The 24133-nt window shown below is 37.1% G+C and overlaps 1 protein-coding gene across 1 annotated transcript in view; it reads left to right on the top strand.

Annotated features, from left to right (window-relative positions):
* Positions 1-20394, top strand: part of LOC122814412 (putative zinc finger protein 75C) — a 75837-nt gene extending 55443 nt beyond the window's left edge. Inside the window, exons 3-5 of the mRNA XM_044086995.1 lie at positions 12137-12216; positions 19440-19500; positions 20213-20394. Coding sequence (XP_043942930.1) covers positions 12137-12216; positions 19440-19500; positions 20213-20394 — 323 coding nt within the window. The remainder of the gene's footprint in view (positions 1-12136; positions 12217-19439; positions 19501-20212) is intronic.
* Positions 20395-24133: the final 3739 nt, after the last annotated feature.

Below are 24133 nucleotides of genomic sequence, written 5' to 3'. Positions count from 1 at the left end.
TAAGAACTAACTTTATTACCTCAATATAATTTTACAGCTTAGCAGAATTTATTTTTATTTATCTTTTAATTTCAGAGCCTGAAGTCACAGCTTCTGACATCATTATTGCAGGAGATCTGTTGTAAGGCCCTACATCTACAAATTTACTGAGACGTTTGTCATTGTTTCATGTTACCAACTTTATCTTGAAGAAAAGTGCTGTGGGTTAACTTTAATTGGTTAAATACATGGTTGCTGTGTGGTTGAAATGCTCTGCGAAATAGTAGGATCCTTTGCTAAGTTGGCCGCTGTCCCCTTTTGCTTGACCAGTAGACTGCGCTGCATATCCTAAGTATTTGGTCTCAGGAAATGACAGAAAACCTGTTTTACTTACATATCATTAATTGCTTTGTTCTGGCTATAAACTGATTGCTGTCAGTTGTAAATTGACCTGAGGGTGGGATTGTCACTGATTGTCACTATAATAGAATGTATTGCTAAATATCTCCATCAGTATTGTCTCTTCTTACACGCTGTCACTATCTTATTTCATAGACCAGGTATGCGTCATATGTTATTACATTTCTGTTTGTTCTAAGACAGTATAAAACTGTGAAATGACTTTGGTAGTGTACAATTTCATTCAGATTGGATAGGTTTTATGTATTTATGTATGTATGTGTGTGTGTGTATATAAATGTATATATATATATATATATATATATATATATATATATATATATATATATATATATATATATATATATGTGTGTGTGTGTGTGTGTGTGTGTGTGTATGTATATGTATTATACTGCTTTGACTTAATGGTTAATCCCATGATTTATTCTAAGTGATGGTGTTATATTGTGCCTATCAGTTTAGTGCCATGTTCTAATTTGTTCAATACATCTATATATTTATACTTCATTACTGTGGTTCTCTGTCATTATAGTTTCTGCTACAATTACTTTAAGCTTACATGTACGCAGTTCCTTACCATCACCCTACTCTCATAGTTCACCTGTATTCTCTTGCTCTTATTTACTGTGGTCCTTTCTCCATTTCATTTTTGTATAATAAGCACTAACTTTATTGCCTTGTTATAGGTTCATAGGTAGGTACTAGGCTATTAGCCCAAGGGCCTATGTAAGCCTAGCCAACAAGGTTCCCTGGCTTATGCCACCCAAGAAAGTTATTTTCCTGTGCCACTGTCGAGCAGAGACACAGAAGTGATCCCTGGGGTGTATTCCTATTTCCCATCCACTCATCAAGATTTTTCTTGAAGAGTGCTAATGAAAAACTTTGCTTGACATAGATGAGTAGCCTGTTCCAGAGTATGGGAAGTCTCTGGGACAGGAATCTATCCCTCCAGCAAGTCCTGTTTATTGTGGTGACAAGGTTTAGGTCCCTAGAGCGTGTAACTTGGAGAGACTGGGATTTCTTTAGGTGTAGCATGTCTAACAGCTCTGGGTTTGACATGTATATGTTAGGCAGAGATCACCTCAGAACAGGTGATATGCTACAGAGTAAAGCTGGAGTTTTTTGAGGCGGTCAGTGTAGGGCATTTGTTTGAGGCCGGTAATCCTCTTTGTGGGGTACTTCTTTGGCCTTTCCAGCTGCTGAAGATGTCTTGTGAGGTACATTCCAAAAGGGGCGTTGTACTCTATAATGGGTGTAATGAGTGTCGAGTAGAGGGGAACAATGACCTCTTTTTTCCTGGATGAGAACCCTTTTATGATGAGGTGTGCCATGTAGAAGGACTTCCTGACTACTGTGGTGATGTGACTATCAAAGGAGAGACTACTGTCCACCTGGGTCCCAAGGTCTCTTATCACACATTCGGTGTTAAGTAGATTTCTGCCTATGTGGTAGTTCATGGGTACAGAGTTTTTACCAAAGGGGATGACACTGCACTTTTTGGCATTGAGCTTGAGGCCATGGCTCTGACACCAGACATCTGTCTCAGCGAGGCCCTTCTGTAGGATGTCCACATCATTTGGGGACATGACTATGGCTCCTAGTTTGAAGTCATCTGCAAACTTCATTAGCCAGATGCCTTCTGTGTTAGCCTGTACTTCAGAGAAGTAGATACCAAACAGGAGAGGTCACAGGACAGAACCCTGTGGTACTCCACTTGTCACTGCTTTAAGGTCAGATTTGGAGTCTGTAACTTTTACAGTATGGGTTCTGTCAGTGAGCCAGTTGGCAACCCATCTTGTGATGTAGGGATTTATACCTAGTTTAGTGAGTTTAGCTATAATTCTAGAATGGGGGATGTTGTCGAAAGCCTTGGTGAGGTCAAGATAAGCTGTGTGAACCACCTTACCCTCATCTACGGCTTTGGCAGGGTTGCCAGATTTCCAACCAGCCAGGTAGGGACAAAAAACAAAAAGGTCTTTCACGGCAAGTGAAGACCAAAAAAAAAGGTCTTTAATGCAGAACAGAGTTCCACATTAAAGAACAGTAGCTCTGCACTAAGCACGGAGCTTCTCGTGTTTAATGCATTGCAGTTCCGCATTCAACACAAGTAGCTCCATGTTTAGTGATTTTTGATTGGCCAAGGTTTTAAAATAAGTGAAAAGTTTCATTTGATGTCATTTCCTGTATTGGAAGGCTATTTAAGGGAGTGTGAGTAAGAGTCTGTTTTTTCTGAAGAAGTTCACATTAAATTTTAGTGAGTGAAAGCGCTAAAAACATTTGTGGTTGGATTCATCTTTTGGGCCGTTTGGTTATACGACTGGTTACACAATTTGTTTTTTATCGTTTCTAGTGTGATTTTTTTGTGTTCACGTCTAAATACCAAAGATAGTTTTCTTCAATCTTCATCATGAGAGGTTTCTCATGATGTCTTGCAACAGTTTGTAAGTCACTTGTTTTTTGAAAAAATAAATACATATGGAAATATTGTTTATTTGCAGAATTACTAACAAACAGCATATCTCAGGTATAATGCAATGTAAAAGGACACTGACAATTAATTTTCAATTTCTCAATATGGCATTTCATACCATACCCCTCAGTAATATGCAGTGCTCTCTATTATGAAAATAAATATGAAAATGTGACAAATTCATTGATTCATTTCTCTACTGCAGGACATCCCAGATTAGCAATCTTAGTCTCATTTTTGTTAATAGCTTTGCACTTTCTAATAATGCCTTTTATTAGCTGATATGCCCCTTGATTAAAGAAGCAGGCCCAAAAAAGGTCCGGATGCTATAAGGAGCTATGGGTGTGAACTGGAAGTATACAAAAGGGTGTTATAGGCTTCAGTGAGTTAATTACAAGCCAACAGGTACATGACTTATTGTCGCTTTCACTGGCATCCTTCAGATTAAATCTGCACTCTTGTACATTTTCACTGACCTATTTGTCTTTCCCATGTTTGTTTATGTGTAGTTCATTATTTTAATTGTCTTTTCAGGGAATACACCTTTCTCCCTTCCCCTAGATGCAGATCCCTCCTGTTGTTCTATGTGTGACCCTTTACACTTCCTCTGTTCCTACAAACACTTGTATCTCCACTATTGTTGGTTCTAGGCAGACTTTTGCATATTTGTCATCCTTGGTTGTCATGTTTTACTTTGATTTATTATTATGTATATACTACAGTGTGTTTTTGATTTATTATTATGTATCTACTGCAGTGTGTGTTTGATTTATTATTATGAATCACACACCAGTGTGTTATTGCTATATTATGTATCTACTGCAGTGTGTTTTTGATTTATTATTATGTATCTACTGCAGTGTGTGTTTGATTTATTATTATGTATCTACTGTAGTATTGTTGTTGTGTTGTGTCTTTCGGCTTTTCCCAGTTAGGGGTCGCCACAGCGGAACTCTGGCCCGCTAATGATTGGCAGCAGATTTTTACATGCCGAGTTGCCGGCCCTGATTCACAACCTTCAACGAAGGTATGCCCATTTATGCATGTCTCCACACAGAAGATGCTCTAGCTAAGAATCGGACAGGACAACGTCTTACTGTGAGGCGACAACGCTACTGCAGCACCACCACCGCAGTATCTACTGTAGTATGTTTTTGATTTATTATTATGAATCCACTGCAGTGTGTTTTTGATTTATTATTATGTATCTACTGCAGTGTGTTTTTGATTTATTATTATGTATCGACTGCAGTGTGTTTTTGATTTATTATTATGTATCTACTGCAGTGTGTGTTTGATTTTTTATTATGTATATACTGCATAGTTTGTTTTATTATTCTGTATGTTACTACTCTTCTTATATCTGCATATCTTGATTACTGACTACCCAAATTTGAAATGCCTTCTATTTCCGAAAAGCCTTACCTGTCAGGTCTGTTTTTGGCTCAGGATGTGATTGAAGAGTCTTTAGACTAGCTCACTTGCCTGGTTAACGTACACATAAATAATCAGTGTCACTTTGTTGTCATTATAGTGTCCCAAACCAGGTACACTTTAAATCAGAACAACACTCATACTGCTGGACAACCTCTGCAATGCCTGGGAAGGTGAAGCCTTTCCAAATCATGTAAATTGTCCATGTCAAGAAGTGTATAAAACATCAGACCAGTTTACAAGTGAGATGCAGTGACTGTTTTTGGTGTTTCTGGCTAGTTTATTTGAATTTATTTACTGAAATCAGAAACTGTCCCTTCATTTTTTTAAGGTGACTGGTAGCAGATCCTGAATTTAGTTTCCTAAAACTAAAATTATTTGGGAGCTCTAAAGGTACCACTGGTACTTTCTTCTGTTTACTTTTTTTTGACTACCATTATTGAAGCCTTTTGGTATTTTCAGCTGAATTCAGAAGACAAGGTCCTTTTTGGGACCAGAGTGACCGATAAATGAATAACATATTTGTCAGGCCATATGTTGGGTTAATATATAAGATGGTCAGCTATAAACTGGTGCCTTATTTTTCTTTTTTTAATGTTGCATATCATCTCCGTATTTCTCGTTTTGTGTCAGTCATTTAAGGAACAGGTTTAGTGTACCCATCCATTAAAAGGTTTGTTCAGTGTTGTGCTTATGGCATTAATGTTAGATGGAGAGCTGTCCACTTCATCCAGTTCACTTTGCCTTCATGGGTAGATTCATTTGTTGAATGGCTGGTTTTATGGTATGCTTACAGGTAGTGTTGCAGATTGGCATTCTTATTCCCAGAATCTCAGCGTTGGAACTACCTTAATTTCTACAGCAGCACTTTCAATTGTTATTTATTATGCCTTGTAAAAGTTCAGGTGTGGCACTAATTAGAATACAGTCTTGTACCTGAGTAGTAACTGATGCACTTCTTAGTTTGGCTAGTGAGCTAGACAACTGGTAAGATTGATTGCAACATAGGTTCATAGGTTCATAGGATGTTGTTCATAGGATGTTACTAGGCTATTGACCAGAGAGTCCTTACAAGCCTAGCCGTTTAGACCCAATACACTAGATAAGAAATGATGACTATCCCCAGACAGAAGATAATGCGTATGCTCAGATTTTACTAGCAATTACCCATGTCCAGGAGAGAAGCAGAGGCAATCCCTGACAGAAATTTACGATACCCCATCCAGTCATCCAGGCTGCGTTTAAACAGGGTCATAGAGAATTGGAAGCCTATTCCAGAGGAATGGCAACCTCTGAGAGATGTATCTGTCTCTCCAGGAGGTCCTATTTATGTCACAAGCTAGATTTAGGTCTCTGGAGCAGGTGACTCCAGTCCCATTTGACTTACAAATGTGCAGCATTTCCATCAGATGTGGGTCAGAGATAGCTCTGTAAACCAGGCATAGGTCACCTCTAAGTAGTCTATTTGTCACAGAGTACAATGATAGCAACTCAATCTGTCCACATAGGACATGTGCCAGAGACCATGAAATCTCTTAGAAATCCTGAGATCTCTCAAGCTGCTGCAAGTGTCTGGGACAGTACATACCAAAGGGAGCATTATACTGTATAATAGACCTGATGAGGGTTGAATTCAGGGGCATTATGACCTCTTTTGTACTTGAGATGATGCTTTTTGCTAATCAGGTGAGTGACAGAATGCCTTCCTCACCATAGTAGACACATGGTGGTCAAAGTTGAGGTCACAGTCATCTTGTATTCCCAAGTCTCTCACGACTGAATTGATGCATTGGGTATTATTATTCATTTTATAGTCAGCAGGGACATTGTTTTTGCTGAAGGGAATGATGATGTATTTTTAGCATTTAGTTTAAGTCCATGGCTTTGACACCAGTCACTGGTCTGTGTAAGCCCCTTCTGAAGTATGGAGACATCATTTGAGGATTCAATAATTGCAACTAATTTGCAGCCATTTACAAACTTGGTTAGCCACAGTTCCTCAGTTTTGGCCTGGACTTCTGAGAAGTATATGTCAAATAGGGGAGGGGCTAGCACAGACCCCCATGGGACCCTACTGGAGCCAGGTCTGCTAGTGGAGGTAAAGTCTTCAACTTTGACTGAGTGTACTCGGTCTGTGAGCCAGTTTGCAACCCAACTGACAACATAGGGATTGATATTCAATTGGGTAGGTTTTGTCCTTGATGCCCGAGTATGGGATTATATCAAAGGCCTTGGCCAAGTCAAGACAGGTTGCATGCACAGCTTTGCCTTCATCTACAGCTCTGGTCACTTTTTCAAAGAAATCCACTAGATTTAATAGGCACGACCTGCCCTTGACAAAGCCAAACTGGAATGGATCAAGGATTTGGAGGTCACCTATATCCTTATTTATGAGGTCCATGATTTGTTCCATTGCGTTACAGATGGTTAAACTTATGGGTATATAGTTACCAAGGTCAGTTGCTGAGCCACCCTTTTGAAGGGGGATAACAGTTGCTGTTTTCTGTTCAGTGTTGACAAAGTCAGTACATAGGCTGTGGTTGAATAGGGTGCCTAACGGGGTAGCTAGCTCTTGTTGTATAACATTAAGAATGCAGCATGGAATGCCATTTAGTCCCATGGCTGTGCTATTGGCTTGGGAGAGGGTATTGATGACTTGCTCTTTGGAGATGCAGGGAGGAGGATATGGTGATGATATGGTTTGTGATATGATTGGGGGAGATAGAGGGGTGAAATTTTCCCCAAGCCTGTCTGCTAGCTGGTTTGCAGTTTCCACAGGGTCAGTGTGTGTAGTGCATTCACAGTTAGTTCAGCACACATCTAGGTCCTACCTTTTAGGTTGTGGACATAGCTAAAGAAAGCCTTATGATTATCCTTGGCTATGGTAGCTAAATATTTCTCATAGCTGCACTTTGAGGTTTTTATGAGCTGCCTTATTTTCTTGTTTAGGCCAAGAAGGGTACTCTTCCAGTTATGGAGTCTCACTTTTGTACTTTTAAACAGCAACTTATTTTACTTATTTTATGATTTATTGATGCTAGATGTCCACTAGGGTTTTTTTTTTCTTGAGGATCTAGCTTTTATCCTGTCAATCACAGCTGTGTATATACATTTGTGTAAGCATTTATACAGGGCATCACTGTATGCCTTAGTATAGCTGCCATTGCTATCTGTGGAAACTGGAACTTGGAATTCATTTATGCCATCCCTTAGGAGAGTATAGATAGCTTTGGTATAGTTTTTTTAGCCTGACTTCTCCTATGGGGTGTTCTGTTGTTACTGCTACTTCAAGAGTGACTGACTTATGGTCAGTTTTAACCAGTTTGGGCCTTACACGTAAGGTATTGCAATGATCACTCATATTAGTTTGGAGCAGGTCTAGAATATTTGAGTCTCTTGTGGGATAATGTACTATTTATTCAAGGTGTTTGAGTTTATGAAGTCCAGGGACTTTTGCGCGAGTGTGTTTGGGCTCATATACATTTCCCAATCAATGGATGGATAGTTGAAATCACCCATGATTAGAGTGTTAGGTTGCACTTCGATTGTACATATTTAATGTACACTTGCATTCTGTGTTTGGACTGGGATTAGCTGAGGCTGTATGTGGTGAATGGTTTAAGATAGCATTGTTACGCAAACCAAATCAAAACCAAAGCACCAAATAACTACTAATCAAAGGAAAAGTACAAGTCCTCAAGCCATGCTGTTCATAGGTTTTGCAGTGAGTGGTCTCCGTACCAGCTGTCTTAATGTGCCATAAGAGTCAGTTACAGTGTAACACTACTAGTAAGCACTCGCTAAGCTTTGTGTTTGGACATATTTGGAACCAGCTGTTGTGGTCCACAGCCTTTTCAAAGTATAGTACTCATTTGAATGAAGCCGTGTTAAAAAAAAACAAAAACAAAACAGGAAGCTACCATGATAATATGGTTTTGTGGGTCAGTAAGTAAGCCCATACTAACTGCTTTTGTATTCAGTGAAGATATACCTGTTTGGAGACGGACATTATTTGGGGGCACAGCAATGCAGGTGACCATAGGGAGGCAGGGCAGCATGGATGACCATAGTTGCTGGGGTAGTGTGGATCAGGGGCAGCAGTGTGGGACTTTTGAGTTGTTGTTGTGTCTTTCGGCTTTTCCTGGTTAGGGGTCGCCACAGCGGAACTCCGGTCCGCTAATGATTGGCAGTAGATTTTTATGTGCTGAGTTGCCAGCTCTGACGCACAACCTTCAACGAAGGTACGTCCATTCACGCATGTCTCCACACAGAAGATGCTTTAGCTGAGAATCAAACAGGACAACGTCTTACTGTGAGGCAACAACGCTACTGCAGCACCACCACCACACTTAAAAAAAACTGGCTACACTTGTGCGTCTCACATTAGAGCAGTCAGCACAGAATGGCAGTTGTAAATGCAAAGAGCTTTAAAGGTAGACCAGCTGTAATTTTTGCCAGATTTTTTTTACATTTCAGTGTTGTGGTTAGACACAAGATTGCATTGCTCACAACATAGCCTTTGTAAAATGCCATTATGAGCATGCATAAGCTCAGAATATACTAACTACAGTGCAGATAGATTCGTAGTAGGAAGTTCCAACTGTTTACAGAGCCATTGTATACTTTTTTATTTAGATTCCTTTGCCCTTAGGCTATTTAGCTCCTTCAGTGACTCAGTCATCCATTGATGTTGATTACCAAAAGTGAGATCTGCTGCTTCCTGAAACAGTGACGCCTTACATACTTCACAACATACCTGTTTTGTTAGGCTTTGGCTAATATGATGCCAGCCAAGGGAGTTGATGTATTTATATGTTCCTATATGATAGGTTATTTCCTTACCTAAAACCACTTTATTTGTTTTCTACAATAGACATTTTTACTTTTACTGGTATTATTTTGTATGTTGTAAAGTAATACTGCTTGTAGTGTAGGTACTCATATACATATGTTTTTTATTGTTACTGATTAGGGCAGTTGTGCCCTCCAGAAAAGCAGTGAATATGGCAAATGACCTGATATTTTAGAAAAAGAAAGTATTTCCAGCTTTTCTGTAGATATTTTAGAAAACTCTGAAGCAAGAAAATATTGTATGAAACTGCCAAAACATTTCAAATTCATCAGCAATGGCTCATTTATGGGACTTTCCAAGAATGCTACACACTGATCAACAGCTTAACATCATTTATCCCAGTATGAAAAAAAGAAATTGAAAGACAAGTGCCAGGAACTCTTGTCACTTTTAGTCAATTCATTTACTGGATAGTAAGTACACTGCCTGGATGCCAGCAAAAAATAAATAAATAAGAGAGCCTGAAAGAAAATCAACTAGAAAAGGTGAAGAGAAAACACTGACTGAGAAGAATCCTGCAGCTGTTCAGCAAAAAGCAGTTCAAGCTTCAGCTTTGGTGCAAGTGATGGCTTCCAGAAATTTAGAAGAAAAATTAAGTCAAATGTGTTCAGAGCTGCTTGAAATAAACAAAACACTGAAGGAGTAAATCAACTCAAACTACAAAAAGCTAGAAAAAAATGGAAAAATATTTCAGCAGCTATTCAGATGAGCTGATGAAACTGCAAAAATCAGGGGTCAAAATGAGGAAAAGGCTGCCTGAGCATGAGATTGTTCAAGAAGAGATGTTTCAAAAAATTGTAGAATTAGAGGACAGAGCACATAGGAAAAATCTGAGATTTTATGATATATCAGAGAAACTAGAAGGAACAGACTATACTCATTTTATTAAGGCACAAATAAGCAACTGGACTGGTATTCCACAGCAGGAACTGTTAATTGAAAGGCATGCTAAGCATATGCTCAAAACCTGGCCACGAGAAAGCAGCCAAGACCTGTATTAGTAAAGATGCAAACCTACAAGCAAAAACAATTGATGCTGACAAAGCTGTGGCAAAATGGCAAAGGATTAAAAGTTAGAAACTGTAGAGTGTTTAGAATGCAATTATTTACTATACACTAGGCAGAAGAGAAACAACTTTATTCCAGCAATCAGAGAATGTTGAGAGACAAGTGTGATATTCAAGCTGCTGTATCCAGCTATCTTCTGAATATTTTATTTCCTGGAGGTTCAAAGTAATTTTTGGGTCTATATTAGATGATCGAACTTTCAAAGGTTTGACCATCATGGTAGACACCATATGACTGAACTTTTAAAAGTTCGAACAACTAATAAAAAAAAAAAAATAAACTACACAAATAGCCCCCCTGCACCCCCCACACCCCCCGCTCTTTAAATATACAAACTCCGAGATTGCACTATAGTGCAGAAAAGGAAATCCTCCCATGCTGTACAGGGATCTCCATTAAAATGTTTGATCTTTCAAATGTTTGATCATATGGTGTCGACCATATGACAGTCAAACTTTTGAAAGTTTGATCATCTAATATAGACCCTAATTTGTGATGCAGAACAAGTTAAGGATGAAATACAAAAGTTTGTCCAACAAAAATGAGCAATCAAGCAAAAGGAAACTGTTTCTCATTTTTCCTGATACTAAAGCACACAGAGAGATGTGCCAGTGAATCCTTTTCTACTGTTCCAAAGAAAAATGCTTGAGAGACAGCGAACAGTGCGATTTGACTAGAAGAATCAGGAGTACCTTAGAAATGAACTGAAATCTGGTGCTGGAGATGGAGATGAACAGGAAGAAGACCAGCAACATGGAAATCAGTGAATAAATGTGAAACTGAAAAGCATTAATTGCATTTCGGAAATTCTCTGATTTGAAAGAAAAAGTGGAAGGAGTCAACATTTGTTGACTTCGTTGAACTTGTGGGGAACTTGATGCCAATAATGTTTAGAAGGACACTGAGGGGAGGGGAAGAGAAAGGGAAAAGGTAACTTTAAGTAAAACAATTTTTGTTCTTAACAGTATTTCTATTAAACTTTTCATGATATAAATTGCATGTTTTATAGGAAAGCATTTTTATTTGTTCTTATATGTGATAAAGATACAAAAGTAAACAGATGCTTTTTTTTCTCTTTCTTTCCTCTTTTTAATATTAAGAAATGTAGGCATTAAAATGCAAACAAAGAAAAAAGGCTTGAGAAATACATGTTTAAGATAATAAGCTGTAACCTTGGGTTGTTGAGTTGGAGTATGGGATGCAACAGTATACAGATGATAATATGTACAGCTGATGTGTTTTCTTTTACTTTGGCATATGTGAATGTCTGGATTCAGACCCTTGTCTTATTCTAATAACAAATTTTCATAAGTCATAGACAAGTTGACCTTGTGGGCTATTTTAAGCCCAGCCAGTTTCCTTTTGAAGGTGAGCATCAAACCCTGTACCTTGTATTTATGAAGTAAACACCTTAACCATTATACCAACACCATCCCCAAAAGTAAGATTACTTTTAAAAAGAAATATTTGGCCATCTAACAACTCTATGGTTTTGATTCACCATGTTTTGATTTTGGGCTGAGCACACATTCCATGCACCATATTTTGCAGTTCTGCAAGTCTCAGATTGGTGCTCTTAAGTTTTTTTTTTCTGACTTCTTGGAGCAGATCCAGGTCTGCTTTCCTGTTGTTCTTTGAACCATACACTTGGAAAGGTATCTACACAGAATGGACACACTTCCAAACTCATTTGTCAGAATGTGGGATTTGAATCCACACCTCTAGTGGAGACTGTGACCTTAACTGAGAACTTTAAATGGTACAGCCATCCTGAAAACTATAATTTTAAGTGGAACTCAGTAGATAAGAGAACACTGAAAATAATGAACATTTTTTCTTTAGCAATAAATATTTCAACCTGTCTTTAGAAGCCTGCAGATGATTACTTCATTTCTTCTCTTATCTTTCCACAGAGAAAAGTGAAACAAAAGGGCAATACAAGGCCAGAACATTGGTTTCTTCAAGTCTAAAAATGAATATTTTCAGAAAGCAAGTAAGTTGTTTTTCACATCTGAAAAGTTAATAAAGATAAAAAAGAACTAACACCAATTAGCGTAAGTATAAGCACAGGCAATGTGTCTTAGCATGGAGAACATCAATTTATGTTGATTAAGGCCTGTGTTTGCAGTTGTCTATTTGCAACAACTGTTCCTATTAGGAGGGTTAAACTTCATTATTTGAAGATGTACATAGTTTTTTATGTAACAGGTTACAGGGATGTGTTTATTTTTTGCTTAAGGGTTTTCATTAAAATAAAAATTCTTCTAAAATGTGACATAGGTTCCAATGCTGATAACAAAAACCTATAAAGGATTAACCTGCCAAACAGTAATGGGTACATATATCACAAAATCTGGAAATAGACATTTAAATACCTGTCATATATAATAGGTGGGAATAATTACTTCTTATCACAATGGTGACACTTTCCATATTTTCTTGGAAAGTGAATGGTCTAACAGGACTAGTCAAAAAGGAATGAATACTTATTTGTATTAGGAAATGCAGAGTGCAAACAGCAATGCTACTGGAAACACATAAAGAAGTGAGCATGTGAACTTGATAAAGAAAGGATTTTAGGATGGATTTTCAGCAGAATATCTGGGACAAAGGAAAAGAGGGGTACTTGTATTAATTGCTATCAGAGATCCAATAAACATGAAAGAGGAAAATGATAATAGTGGCAGTTTTGTGGTAGTAAGGGGCTACTGGCAAGGGATGATGGTTACACTGGCATGTATCTAACTAAAACTGTTATTATGGAGCTTAAAACATTTTGGGAGAAATAATCAGCTTTTAATAGGAAAAGTTACTTTTAGATGGGGACTGGAAGTTGATTTGCAACAATGAGGATATATCTGGGGGACATAGACGGGCAAATATAATAAAAGAGGGTAGATTTCTAAAGTAATTTATGAAAATATTTGACATGGAAGATATGAATCCAGTAGTAGGAACTTGAAGAGAATTTACATATTATTCCTCAAGGTACAACAAATAGGCTAGACTAGACAGAAATTATATTGCATTTAATTGAGAATTTTGACACATATTAATTAACTACATCAGATTATGTGCCAATAATTACTAAGATAAAAATGGAGAGTAATGAAATATACTTCCTCACCTACCTGTTAAAAAGAGAGGAATTTAATGCATGGTCATGAAATTTATTAAAGAGTTATTAGGACAGATAGAAAGTTTAAAATGAAAGAGGAGCTTAAAAACAGTGAAGAAATAAAAGAAAAAGAGAAATGATTAAGAAGTTGCAAGAAATATTTAGATGAGCTGAAAGATTACAGTATAATAGAATGAGGGGGGGGATTTCACAGAACATGAAGGGGTACAACTGCAGTAAAAATAAGGGATTACCTGGATAATATGTGTAAGTTTAGAAAGATTGCTATTAAGCAACTGCTTTTGATAATAACGTCCATGCACAAAAATATTTTGGCACAATGATTTAGGCAACAGAAAGAAGAAAGGGTTGTTTCCAAACTTAGGGAGCCTATAATAGTAAAAAAAACAGAGATCATGTGGCGGTATTAGAGATATTTCAGAAAAGTTATGAAAATCTTTATAAAGAAGAGAAATGGGGTATAAAGAAAAATCACAAATGCAAATATTTATACAAGACTTAAATAGGCAAAGGTTAGCATTAGATGAGGCTCAACAATTAACACTTAAAATAGAAGAATTGAGATAAAAATGTGATGTATAACCTATCTGCAAGAAAGTCTTCAGGAATAGATGGTATTTCAGTGGATGTTTGGAATCCAGGAGGGAAGAAAGGAACAAAAATCTGATAGGTTTTGTTAACAGTATTTTAAAAGGACAGCAAACACCAACAACCTGAAAACAATTGGGTCTATATTATAACATCATATTTTATAAAGTTCAAATGTTATAATATCGAACCAGTTTTGTCAAATGCTGAAAACAGCGAAGGTGCAGGACACCAAATTCTTTCCCAGGGAAAGAATTCGGTGGGCCGTTGCTGTGGCTTCGCTGTTTTCAGCGTTCGATATGTTGGAACGTTACGGGTCGGGTTCAGGTAAGTGTGCGATTGTGTGTAGGTTAGGGTTAGGGGCGGGTTAGGTGAGTTAGGGTTAGGGCGCGGGTCAGTTAAGTGTGCGGTTGTGTGTAGGTTAGGGTTAGGGGATGGGTAAGGTGGGTTAGGGTTAGGGCGCGGGTGAGGTGAGTGTGCGATAGTGACAGACCTTAGGGTTAGGGATGGGTTAAGATAAGTGGATAACTAGTAGTGTATGTAAAGTTTAGTTTAGGTTTAGGTGTAGGATTGTAAGTGTATGTGTGTGGATTGCTGTTTTTGTGTGTGTTTGTGTTGTGTGTATGTTTCTTGGAATAACGATTTTTTTCCCTTTGAAAAAAATCGCTATTCTGACTGTTCAATGTTTGCTGATTTTGGTGTTTAGGGTTCTCTATTATAACATTCGATCTTTGTAGATTTTGATGTTATAATATAGACCCAAAAAATGTTGGTAGCTGTAATATCTAAATAAGGTGAAGAACCAACAGGTCTAGCTTGATAAAAGCCTATTTTAATTTTAAACCATGATTATATAGTGTTTACATCTTTAACTGCTAAAAGAATGGCAAACATGTTGCCAAAACTGATAGATATGGATCGTGGTTTTGTGGAGGGGAGGCAAATATTTCCCAACATTAATAGAGCACTGATAATCTGGAGAGAAGCAGAATGTAAGAAAATACTGCTGCTGTTGTTGTTGGGTCTTGATGCAGAGGAAATCATTTGACAGAGTAAGCTGGGGTGTTATGAGTAGGGCAACTGAAGCACTTCCATTTGGATATATGAGGGATTGGAGGCAAAAGTCAGAGTGGGAGGGTTCCTTTCTGATAAATTGTGTCTGAACACAGAAACCAGACAGGGTTGTCCTGTTCCCCTCTGCTATTTGCATTATATTTAGAACCACTAGCAAAGAAAATAAGGGGCTCAGAAATTCAAGGATATGATTGGTATCATATTCAAGAAAAGTTGGCTTTGTTTGTAGATGATATTTTTCACTTCATACGACAAGAATAGGACATCTCAGTGTTGTGGAACATTATGTGACAGTTTCAGTTTAAATTAATGAAGACAAAACAAATGCTGTAGCTGTAAACTATGTACTCACACATGAATCGGTTCAGCGAAATCCATATTTATGGGGCTATGATAAAATGGGCAGAGACTAAACAAAGGATAATACAAAAACAGAGAAACTTAAAGCTCTTGCCTATGGATATTGACAGCAAGATACAAGCAGTAAAAATCTTTTTAGTTTCTTTAGTTTTATGCACAGGGCAGACATATTTTTATCAACCAAAGAAGTTGTGGATAATAATTAATAAAGAGCTGAAGGATTTTATCTGGGATGGAAAGAAGTCAAGGGTCAACTGGGATAAGCTGATCCTTCCAATATAACAAGGAGGTATGGGATTATGTGATTTAAAGGGATATTTTAGAGCTGCACGGTTGAGGCTGTTATACATAACAGAAGCAGAAATCTGCAATTCAAAATGGAAAGGGATGATGATGAAGGCGGGGTTGGGGGTAATTCGAGAAATAAGAAAATAGTAGGATTTTGGATGTAGATCCTTAAGGAGAATGACAGCAGTCATAAAGTAGCAGAAAGTATACTAAGAAGTAAGCCAACTCAGGAATGGAGAAAGGTGATGATTTCAATAGGAATGACTGCAGTTGGGGTACAGAGAATAGGCAAGATGGAGCTGGGATTTACCGCAGGAAGCTGCCAAAGGAACCAAGGTATTGGGAACAGATAATTAGAAAGGGAACAGTAATAGAATGGGAAGAATCCAATAAAACATTTGGACTGCAGACTAGAGATTGCCTTCTCTGTCAAGGATTGATATCAGAGTATAGGCAAAGAGAAAGGGATAGGGAATCCTAAATGAAAGACCTGCACTGGTTGAGTTTTTAGAAGAATCTAGAACAGAAGCTGCTGTTAAAAAAGGGATCAAAGGGATAATTAGTTGGGTGTAAAAAAATATTACAGAATAACAGCAAGAATCAATCACGGGAGGTCAAAAAATGTTGGGAAGATAGATTAGATAAGTGATTTACAAAGAAACAATGGGGGCCATATTATATGGCTCACAGATATAACAGCATTTAAAAGATTTAGGATTTTGCCTGGAAGTCTTTGTATAGGCACTTTTATACCTCAAATAGATTCCAAAGAATTTTTCCTAAGGTTGATGGCAAATATTGGAGGTATAACGGGAAAGAAATAGGTACCTGAGAACATATGTTCTCATAGTGTCATGTGTTGGCAGACTTTAAAAATTCCTACAGAGTACTTTGTCAGGAATACTGAGTGAGCATATTGGTGCAATTAAGGAAATTCTTTTTTTGGACATTTCTTTAACCATTGCAAGCTTCACAATGGTAATGTCAGAGGCTGTGTGTCTCTTAGCAATGGCCTGTCTTCCATCCACTAAGATATGATACAAACTCTGGTGATAGTTTGGCACCCCTGCTGTCTCCAAACAACTTAGTACTGGCACGCTGTTATTCCCACTTGCCAGTAACCTGAACTTTTGTACCTACCTTGCTTCAGTAGACATTTGAATGCTACATGGCCCCTCTGGTTACATTTAAAACATATAACCCCTAATCCTGGCCATGTATCAAAACTAGTTGCTTCCCGTTACTGGTAGACTCTGCTAAGGTGGTTTAGGCTGCCCACCATGGGTTTCCTTATATCCATGCACTGCAATGGTTATCCCTTCTTGTGCATGATTCTCTGCTTGCTAAGTAGAGATTCCCTTTTCTCCCCAGCTCATCTGCAGAGTTACATTCGTGGTCTGCCAACCAGATTCTCATGTCCTCAGGCAAAGTATTAAGGGCTTGTTCCCTCACCAAAAGGTCTACCAGCCTTTCAAAGGTGGTAACCTGGCACCCTCTCACTCACCTATGAAAGTAAGTACTTAACTCAGCAATATAATCCACATACATGTTCATCTGCCTTGCGTTTATGTTCACAAAGTTTTTTTTCTGTAAGCTTCAGCTGTCAACTTATAACAATTCAATAAACATTGATTCACTGTATCATTGTTTAAACAATGAGTATCAGATAATTTAGAAACAGCAGTTACAGCTTTACCATGGAGTTAAGGGGTCAGAAACTGTACCCAGAGCTGTTGGTAAACATTATACTATTTAGATACTCTTTCAAATATATGAACAAAACTATCAAAGTCATACCCCTCTGAAAATTGTAAAAGTAATTTGCTGACCTTTATTGTTTCTGGGGTCTGGTTATTCTCTTCCCCATTACGTCTATGACTCTGGTGAAGACCAATATCTCCCTCTTATGTTGTTGCTGCTTCTCTTTTTCCTCAGCCTCCAATCACCAAAGTCTCTCACTTTCTTCAGTCTCCAAATGTTGCAGTCTCTTTTGGTCAACAAACATCTGACCTTCAATCGACACTGCTTCTCTTTTCATCTGCCTCATGTTGATACTTCTCATTTTCTTCAGCCTCCAGTTATCACAGTCTGTCTTTGTTCTCCAAATGTTTGGCCTCCAGTTCAAGTCTGTTTAACTCCAGATGGATTTCTAAGTTTTCTGGTGAGAAAGAGAATTGTCCTGTTTCTGAAAATTTCACAATCGCATCACCAGACTGGTTGTCCTCCTGGCCATTTGTCCACACTGCAGCTGTGAATAAAGCTGAAATAATTTCCTCCCAAGACCAGTTAGCATGCACCAATCCCTTGGCTTTGCACACCTTGGACAACTGGTTCTTTGTCAGCTTACTATAATCCTCTGCTGACATCTTTGTCTGCTTTCCCTGACTAAACTAAACTAGAAAAAATGAATAAAACTGTTGTGAAAAATAAACTCTGAATGTTTACCTTATGGCTGTTGAGAGTACACATATCTTCATTGATAACTGCCCACAGGCTACTGATGTTCAATTAATATCCCACCTGTCTGCCACCAATATGTGATGGACTCTCTTTACCTCTGGCAGCAGTCAAGGAGCCTCAATCCTCACCACTGACACCAGTGAGAGAACATCACTAAGAACAGGGATTGATTTACACAGTAATTTCAAACACAGCTCTCTGCCACAATGAAAGGTGCATAAACATTTAATAATAAATAGTGAAATAGAAAACATACAATTATTAAATATTTCAGTGCAGTAAACATCAGAGTTTCAATCACAGGAGAAATAAAAATAACACAGTTGGACAGATTCAGGCAGAAGCAGAAAAACAATACTTAGCTAATCTCACTGTAATTCCTGATTGTCTAAAGAAGAACTCTTCCCTATCTAACTTAATTAATACAGCAAGGCAAGATTAGATGCTGAGTTGCTTACTTCCACAAGGCAAGGTGATGTTCTTCCCACTTACACTGATCAAACTGAATTGAATATGGTAACTGTCATAGATTTTTTTATACCAGGTTCCAAAGAAAACAAAGCAAAATAAGCTGATCTGTGAGTTTTCAGTGCTGGTTATAGAATGACATCACATTTGTTCACATGACTGTGGTAGAGAACAGTCTCAGAGCCTTTCTAAGATCTGTTGCAGTATTTGAAAACTATAGAATTATTTGTTTAAACATAAACATTTAATCATTTTTAATAACCCTGCTGATACATTTTAACATAAGCATCTGTACAAGTCAAGTTGTTAGTCAAATGATAGAAAATGATTTACAAAACTCCAGGTAACTATGCTGGCATAAGTTACTCATGCACTGTCCTATTCTTCGTGGCACAGATAGCAATAACTCACATTGTCACAGATGCCCTGGATAGCATGCCCACCAGCAGCTCTACACAATAGAAAGCCAGACTGCACAAAAGTATAAAATTAACACTGAATTGTAGATTTTCTGTTTTGCATTAATTGACCAACCTACACTAGCCAATTAGGATGGTCCAAAAGAATCTCTCTGAATCCTTGATAGACTACAAATGTGCATATCCAGGCTCTGAGATATTACACTGGGCAATAACTCAGCTGACAATTAAATGTGAATGCCAATGGCACGATCACAATTCATGAGTGCTCAACTTGGGGATACAAAGGATGCATACATATGAGAGATCCCTGAATTTGTGTATTTTACAAGTTCCTTACTTCAACTGCAGTGTGGATGAGCAATTATTTACATGTGGATGGAGTCCTGTTTTCCATTTTTTAGCTTATTTTTATTTCAGTTCTTTTTTTTAATTGAATATGCTACAGTGATCCAGTTTGAGTCATTTTGTTTTCTGACAGGTGAGAATTAGCTGAGCTTTTGCTTATTTATGTTTATGTTATGGTTATGATAAGAGACGCAAATACAATCCACTATATTATGACAATTGTTTCTTTCACTTTTGTCATGATCACATAACAGAAGTGATTACCAAAACTGCCTATCCTTTGGGCGGGAGAGGTTGTGTGAGTGTAGAGAGCAGTTAAATGATAGTAAAATGACTGGGTGGTACGGCTTCTAGAGAAAGGGGTAAATATGTACCTAACAGAAACATTTGAAAATCATTTTCTGTTGCCATGCTTCATTTCACTTTTATCACAATCTGACATGAGAAGAATGCTCAAATGTTAACTATTTGCATTGCAGCAAAAAGAGTGCTGAAGGGGTTATTTAAAACCAATATGTTAATTGGTAAGAATCTGCCCAAAGATCTAATGGACAAATGGACTGAGTTAAATGAAAAAAACAGCATGGACTACATGGGCATGTTGGTAGATTTTTACAAACAAAAAGTTCATGAGTTAATGAGAATATCAAATTAAGTTTCTTGAAGATAAAAGAAAAAACAACTGTTGACAACTTTGATGTCAAATTTTGTCTTATCCAGGATAAATTAATCAAGGAAAATTAAATTTTTAGAAAAAGAAAATTAATGAAATTCAAAAGGGACTAGAGTGACTGTAAAATCAGAGTGACTTTGTTTAGCATATGAAGATACAAATGTAATTACAGCTGAAACTTCTGACTCAGCAGCTGCAGAGCGGGAACTGGAAGAACCAGCAGCCAGTGTTACAGGAATAAGATGGTTTGAAAGACTAGTCAAGAAATCAAATAAAACAGTAAATGAAAACAACAATCCTAGTAATAATAATATAAGAAATAATAAAGCTACCAATGAATGCCAGCAGCAGTAGTTTTTTAGCCTGTAAATGTATATCAAGATACGGGAATGGGAAAATGCTTATAGTCCCAAGTAGTAGAAGCTCCAGTGGCTACCACGGTGGTCAAGTGGAAAATGGGCAGACAGTTCAACAAGCACAAACAGAACTGGAAAGGATGGAGGAAGAACACCAGAAATTAAAAGGTACTGTTTTTGACTGTCAGTATAAGAGAGCCAATTTATCTAACAGACATTTAGATTTTAGTAATTTATGTGTTTTAAGGAAAGGTTGGACATTTGTGCCCTCAACTAGGGCATAATTATGTGATGCCATCAACAACTTGTATGATTATGTAAGAAAATTAAACCTAAGATTTATTTTTAATCAAAAATCAAAAAGTAAAGTTTTTTTAAACCCAGAATTTTTAATCCCCCTTTAAGACCGGAATTAAAAGCATTTCTGTCTGTGACTGAAAGACAAGATAAGAAAGAAAGATAAGAGAACTACTAGCAAATAAGCCTAAATATAAGTATTATAACATGACTTAATTTATTTATTTTTATTTTATTTATTTAACATTTGTTGACCGGGATAGTCCGACTAGATTCAACAGAGCCTGTTTTCAGCGGAGGCCTGGGAGAAATGCTCCAGATGCATGTCTTTGGAATTAAAGAAGAGAATGAGGCTTTGAAAAGTTTGAAAATGATGGTAGTATTCTGGTCACAAAAGCAGACAAGGAATTATTTAGTGATTTCAAATAAAGATTTTTATATAGGCAAAATTGAAGAAATGTTGCGTAACAGCAAGTTTTACAAAATAGTTTTTCTTATTGAATATTGTTTCAGGTTTATAGACTCTTTAACTAATGAGTGGTTATGGGAAGGAAGAATTGATGGCAAAGTGGCACATTTCCTATAGAAAGTAAATCTGAAGATCAGCAAATAGTTTGTTCTGCCCAAAATTCATAAATCTTTAAATGATCCTCCCTTCAGACCAATAGTGAATAGTGAAGGGAGCAAAATGGAAGCGAAGGCAGTATTTGTAGATAACTATTTACAAAAAGTTGCAGAAAAAGTGAATCTTATATTTGTGACACTTTTGCCTTTATAAATGCAATCAAAGAACTAGAAATTTTAGAAACAAATTGTTTAGTTATCATGGGTGTCCTTATATACTGTAATTCCAAATTACATTGGCATGGATTATGTTAGGGCAGAAGTGTTAGATTCAAAACTTTTCTCAAATGACTTGGTGATGTTAATCATGGAAATGCTTGATATTATTTTAACTTATAATGTTTTTTTTTAATTTAATGGTTAAATGTAAGGGTATACCTAAGTTTATGGTTTTACAACAAGTGTTTGGTTTTACCAACAGATATGAGGCTGAGGATGATTTGGCCTGGAGTGAATATTGCTGGCAGTTAATATTAGAAGCCAGCCATCCTCCAGGTCTGAATAACAAAGAAAACCTCAAAACTGTTTATTAAAAAGAGAAGGGTTAGGCATTAAGGCACCTGAATTATTTAATGAGTTTGTATTTAAATATGTGGTGTTTTATTTTTTCATTTAGTCTGAATAAGTCTGGTTTAGACAAAAGTGCTTACTGAGTGAAACCTTGTGCAATAAAAGATTTATTTGTATTTTTTATTTTTTGTGGTGGTTTTATATATGCAGATGTTGACTTTCTTCTGGACTGGGGCTGAGGAAACAGACTATGTGAAACCACAGGGTTGATATATGAGCATTTTCATGAACTTGCTTTTCTGCATAAGAGGATCAGGTTGGTGGAATTCTTTCTTAATTTCCCATTCAGTGTCTTTTTTTTGTGAGGCAGCTATGCTTGCCTATTATGGCTTTATTTGGATCCATGTAACTTATATTTTTATTCACAGACGTTAACATACAATGTATGTTGGTTGTTCATTATAAGCATGCTGTAGACCTGTCAGGTCATGCATTTACAATATCATCCCATTGTATACTGTATGACCATCTGTGGTAAAACAGGAGGAAATATTAAATTGTGCTGCAACTGGGTGCCATATTTTTCTGTTTACTATACTTGCCTGTTTTCTTTCCATTTTTGTTTGATTTATTTGATGGTGGTGGATGTTTTTTATTAATATTTTGTCTAACATTACATTTTTAATATTACAAGCTGAGTACATCTTAGGTATTGTACTGCAACTGTCAAGCCTCTGTGAAGGACTGTGGATACCGTTGCTGGGGAATGGAGTCACTACTGTATTTTTTCATGTTACTGATAACATATGTTCACCATTTACTGATAATTTCTAGCAGTTGTAAAAACTCTTGAGTAGAAAACTCCTCAGAAGTAAAAGTTGGCAGGTTTATTACACACATGTATAAAATACTACAGCAGAGACTACTGTTGCATAATATAGTGAATCTTTATTAAAAAGAAAAATTACTGTTTATACTCTTTATATACACACAGAAGCACCACAACTTAATAAACTTTTCTGTTAGTTCCACAAAGAAAAAAGTGTCATAAAAGTTTTAAAATAGTCTAAACATGCATTTTAGCCTACTTTCTTCATTGGTTCAGGTTATTTGGGAATGTGTTTGCTGCATCACAATCCCCATAACCACCATTCGAGGCATAAACACTCCTGAAGCGAGAGGTAAGCTTCTGTGACTAATGTGTTCATAGGGCTATAAATCATTTTAATAAAATAATTGCTTGTTAACTAAGATTGTCTGCATAACACAAAATGTATCTGTCATAAAGAAACAATATTGTTTACACTATTTATAAAAATGCCCTATTAACATCAGTGTTATTTAAATTATGTCAATATATTCTGTGGCTTGTAATTACACTGGACCCAGAAGTAAGAAACCAGAGGAAAAAAGGTCCAACAAGTAATTGACAGAAAAACTGCAGTGGAAAAATACAGGAGAATATCACATACATTGTGCAAATACAGAAATATTTGATTAAAAGTTACAAGAAGGCTAGTTCACAATATGTAAGAAAAGATGCAAATCATGATAACAACAATAAACTTTTTTTACATAGTTATGCCAGAAGAAGAGGAACAGACGATTGATACCTTACTGTTACATAGAAGAGTATAAGTTGGTATGTATACAAAGTTGATCTAGTTAGAGTAAAAGACATCAAGTGGGTGTAATTAGCCTGGAACTGTGCAGCAGCATAGCCAGTGATTAAACTGTGCAGTAGCATAGCCAGTGATTAGTGAGGTGTTGTTTTAGGATTAGTAATTAGCCTGGAACTGTGCAGCAGCATAGCCAGTGATTAGTGAGGTGTTCTTTTAGGATTAGTAATTAGCCTGGAACTGTGCAGCAGCATAGCCAGTAATTACTGAGGTGTTCTTTTAGGAGTAGTAATTAGCCTGGAACTGTGCAGCAGCATAGCCAGTGATTAGTGAGGTGTTCTTTTAGGATTAGTAATTAGCCTGGAATTGTGCAGCAGCATAGCCAGTAATTACTGAGGTGTTCTTTTAGGAGTAGTAATTAGCCTGGAACTGTGCAGCAGCACAGCCGGTGATTAGTGAGGTGTTCTATTAGGAGTAGTAATTAACCTGGAACTGTGCAGCAGCATTGCCGGTGATTACTGAGGTGTTCTTTTAGGAGTAGTAATTAGCCTGGAACTGTGTAGTAGTATAGCCAGCGCTTACTGAGGTGTTCTTTCAAGAGTAGTAATTAGCCTGGAACTGTGCAGCAGCATAGCCAGTGATTACTGAGGTGTTCTTTCCAGTGATTACTGAGGTGCTCTTTTAGGA

Source organism: Protopterus annectens, chromosome 10.part0, assembly GCF_019279795.1.
Source record: "Protopterus annectens isolate FY-2018-M chromosome 10.part0, PAN1.0, whole genome shotgun sequence".
Taxonomy (NCBI): Eukaryota; Metazoa; Chordata; order Ceratodontiformes; family Protopteridae; genus Protopterus; species Protopterus annectens.
This window is presented reverse-complemented; position numbering and strand designations above follow the sequence as displayed.